The sequence below is a fragment of the Octopus bimaculoides genome, chromosome 2, assembly GCF_001194135.2.
Source record: "Octopus bimaculoides isolate UCB-OBI-ISO-001 chromosome 2, ASM119413v2, whole genome shotgun sequence".
Lineage (NCBI taxonomy): Eukaryota > Metazoa > Mollusca > Cephalopoda > Octopoda > Octopodidae > Octopus > Octopus bimaculoides.
Genome location: NC_068982.1, coordinates 41,383,173 through 41,386,442, shown reverse-complemented (window position 1 = coordinate 41,386,442; position 3,270 = coordinate 41,383,173). Strand labels below are relative to the sequence as shown.

The window sequence follows — 3,270 nt, the reverse complement described above, 5'->3', positions numbered from 1 at the left end:
TCTCTCTCTCTCTCTCTCTTTGTCACTCACTCACTCAAAAAAGATGCAAGGAAAAATAAATTTTAAAAATGTATGCTGTCACTCTCTCTTTCTCCATCTCACACACACACACACACCTCTTTCTCTCTCAAACACAAACACATTCAAAATTGGTGAAAGTTATGGTTGAAAATCGATTTTTACCGCAATCCACGAGTGCCTCGAGAAAAATAAGCTGACAGACAAAAGCACAGCCATGGTTGTGACCATTGTCCTCCTAAAATTGGAGCGACATGCGTGCTAATTTGTGGATGTGCATAAATTCATTCGTGTACACACACACACACATCCTGCCTTTTATAGATATAAATAGATGATGATATATATAATCTTTAACCTCAACATCAATGTCCTAACATCTTTCCAGACTAGCATAGATTGAACAGATTTACCATATAGGTCTTTTCTCATCTCATTTGTGAGGACCAGTAGTCTTAGATCTAACTTCACTACTTCTTCCTCACCTCTTAAATCTTTCTCTGCCATAGGTATACTCCTCTATCAGTATAGAGACCTTTTCCCTCCAACATTCATTCTCCATTAACATCATGAAAGATCTCCTTCAGTCATGAATGACCATGGAATTGCACCTAGAAAGTCCCCCTCCCAGGCACAAGTCCGGGCAAGGTTGTTTATGGAAGACCAGCAGCCACTCATGCATACCAGCCTCCCCTCTCCATGCCACTGTTGTTATCCAAGGGAAAGGCAAAAGCAGATACATCTTGGCACCAGTGATGCTACAACTCATTTCTACAGCTGAGTGAACCGAAGTAACGTGAAATAAAGTGTCTTACTCAAGAACACAACACACAACCCAGTTCAGGAATCAAACTCACTACCTCATGATTATGAGCCTGACGCTCTAACCACTGAGCCAGCCGCCTTCAATTAACATCATATATCCATACATATCAGTACAATCCTCTCCTCAGTTTACATGAATCAACTTACCAGAAATATCTTGATTTGACCAACTGGATTCCCATGAACAAACATCAGAATACATTTGATCTTGGCACATTTGGACACTATTAGCAGAAACAAACTCAGTATTGAGCATCGGATTTTCTAAGTTGTTGGGTTCAGGATTAGAGTTAATTGATCCTTCAGCTGGCATAGTTAGGGTCATTGTGTTGTTGGAAAGGGGATAAATAATGGGTATTACTGCCATCTGAGGGATTTGTTGCTTTTGGTCACAGATTATTTTGGGTAGGATTGACTCTGTCAGTTTGTTGTCAACTTGGATATCATTAAATGTACCTTCAAAACGTTGGCGAATATTCGGTCGATACACCCATCCTGTAAAGATAAAATATCAATTACTTTTGACAAAGCAGCAGAGAAAGTTTATGCAGGCGAGTAGGGTTTGCATGACACTGTTAGTTATGATGATGAGGGTTCCAGTTGATCCAATTGGCGGAACAGCCTGTTCATGAAATTAACCTGCAAGTGGCCAAGCACTCCACAAACATGCATATCCTTGATGTAGTTCTCAGGGAGATTCAGCATGACACAGAATGTGACAAGGCCAGACCTTTGAATTACAGGTACAACTCATTTCTGCCAGCTGAGTAGACTGGAGCAGCAGGAAATAAAGTGTCTTGCTCAAGGACACAACGCACTGCCAGGAATCGAATTCATGACCTTACGATCATGAACCGATTATCCAAACCACTAAGCCACATGCCTTCACTGAGAGAGTGGGGTACTGTCATCTGAATTGAGCACAGCAAACTATATCTTCCAAATTATAGATGGCTTTCATTTGTTTTTGAAGAATTTTGCTTCCCAATCACAAGGTTCTGGGTTCAGTCCCACAGCATAGCACCTTGGGTAAGTTTTCTACTATCACCCCGAACCAACCAAAACCTTGTGAGTGAATTTGGTAGACAGAAACTGAAAGAAGCCTAGTGTGTATGTGTGTGTGCATGTGTGTGCGTGTGCGCGTGTGTGTGTGTGTGTTTGTGTTTGTTGCCACCACCACTTGACAATCGGTGTTGGTTTGCTTATGTCCTTATAATTCAGCAGTTCGACAAAACAGACTGATAGAATAAGTACCAAGCTTTAAAAAAATAAGTACTAGATTTGATTCCTTTGATTAAAACCTTCAACGTAGTGCTCCAGCATGGCCACAGTCAAATGACTGAAACAAGATATCTTCGAGTTTAATTAAAATTTTCAGCATTCTGCTTTAAAAAGTGTGTTTGTATATGTGTGTATATACGAACGCAGGCTGAGGAGTTAAATATGGCTAAGTGGTTAAACAGTTTACTTCACAATCATTAGTTTCCAGGTTCAATCTCACTGAGTGGCATTTTAGTAAGTGTACGATAACCTTGGGTTGATCAACACCATGTGTGTGAATTTGAATAAACAGAAACTGTAAAAATGCCGTTAGATGAATTGTACCTGTAATTCAAAGGTCCAGCCTTATCACATTTGTGTCACACTGATTCTAGCAATGAAGGTATATCAAGGTTATATGTATGTGAGTAATACTCAGCCATTTTGTATGCTAATTCAATGAGAAAATTGTTTAGTTGATTGAACATCAGGATGCTCATATTTTGAAAGCAATGTCAGAGTCTTCCATCTCCATCAGTATGTAAGAAAGCACAAGAGAGAGAGAGAGAGAGAGAGAGAGAGAGAGAGAGAGAGACGGACAGACAGTCAGTCAGACACATTTTAAAAAGAAGGAATAGAATCCTGCTTCTTGTGAGTATTTCATATACAATTCTAAAAAGAAAGAACAATAGCAACACGTTATGGCAGTCACAGAGCATACTAAGCATTGCACTAAAGTTCATGTATGTGCAAAGATCATTCAAATCAACACAGACCATGTATTTTAAACGGAAGAGTGGGTTATGTTCCACGTCAATCTAGACTGCATTTACAAATCACAATAGACAGATTAAATACATAATACCAGGTCTTCAACAGAGATAAATTCCTAATCCTTACTGGGCACACTGAGATTATGTAAGCAAGTAAAATTTCATCATCATCATCATCATCATCATCATCCTCATCACTGCCGTCGCCGCCACCACCACCAACACTACCATCGTTTAACATCTGCCTTCCATGCTAGCACACACACACACACACATATATATATATGTATGTATGTACGTATGTATGTATGTATGTATGTATATAATGAAGCTAACATGCTACACTAGATGTTTAACGTCAGTGTGCACATACAACAGAGTGTAAGTATCTTAA

At 39.4% G+C, this 3,270-nt stretch overlaps 1 protein-coding gene across 7 annotated transcripts in view; it reads right to left on the bottom strand.

Moving 5' to 3' along the window:
* Positions 1-3,270, bottom strand: part of LOC106884225 (transcription factor Sox-19a) — a 42,486-nt gene that overhangs the window by 16,007 nt on the left and 23,209 nt on the right. For 5 of the 7 annotated variants that reach the window (XM_052976726.1, XM_052976717.1, XM_014935478.2 and 2 more), the window contains exon 3: positions 991-1,338. The exons of 1 other annotated variant lie outside the window; for it this stretch is intronic. In XM_052976726.1, coding sequence (XP_052832686.1) covers positions 991-1,338 — 348 coding nt within the window. The remainder of the gene's footprint in view (positions 1-990; positions 1,339-3,270) is intronic. One more of the 7 variants, XM_052976721.1, reaches the window with a different exon arrangement.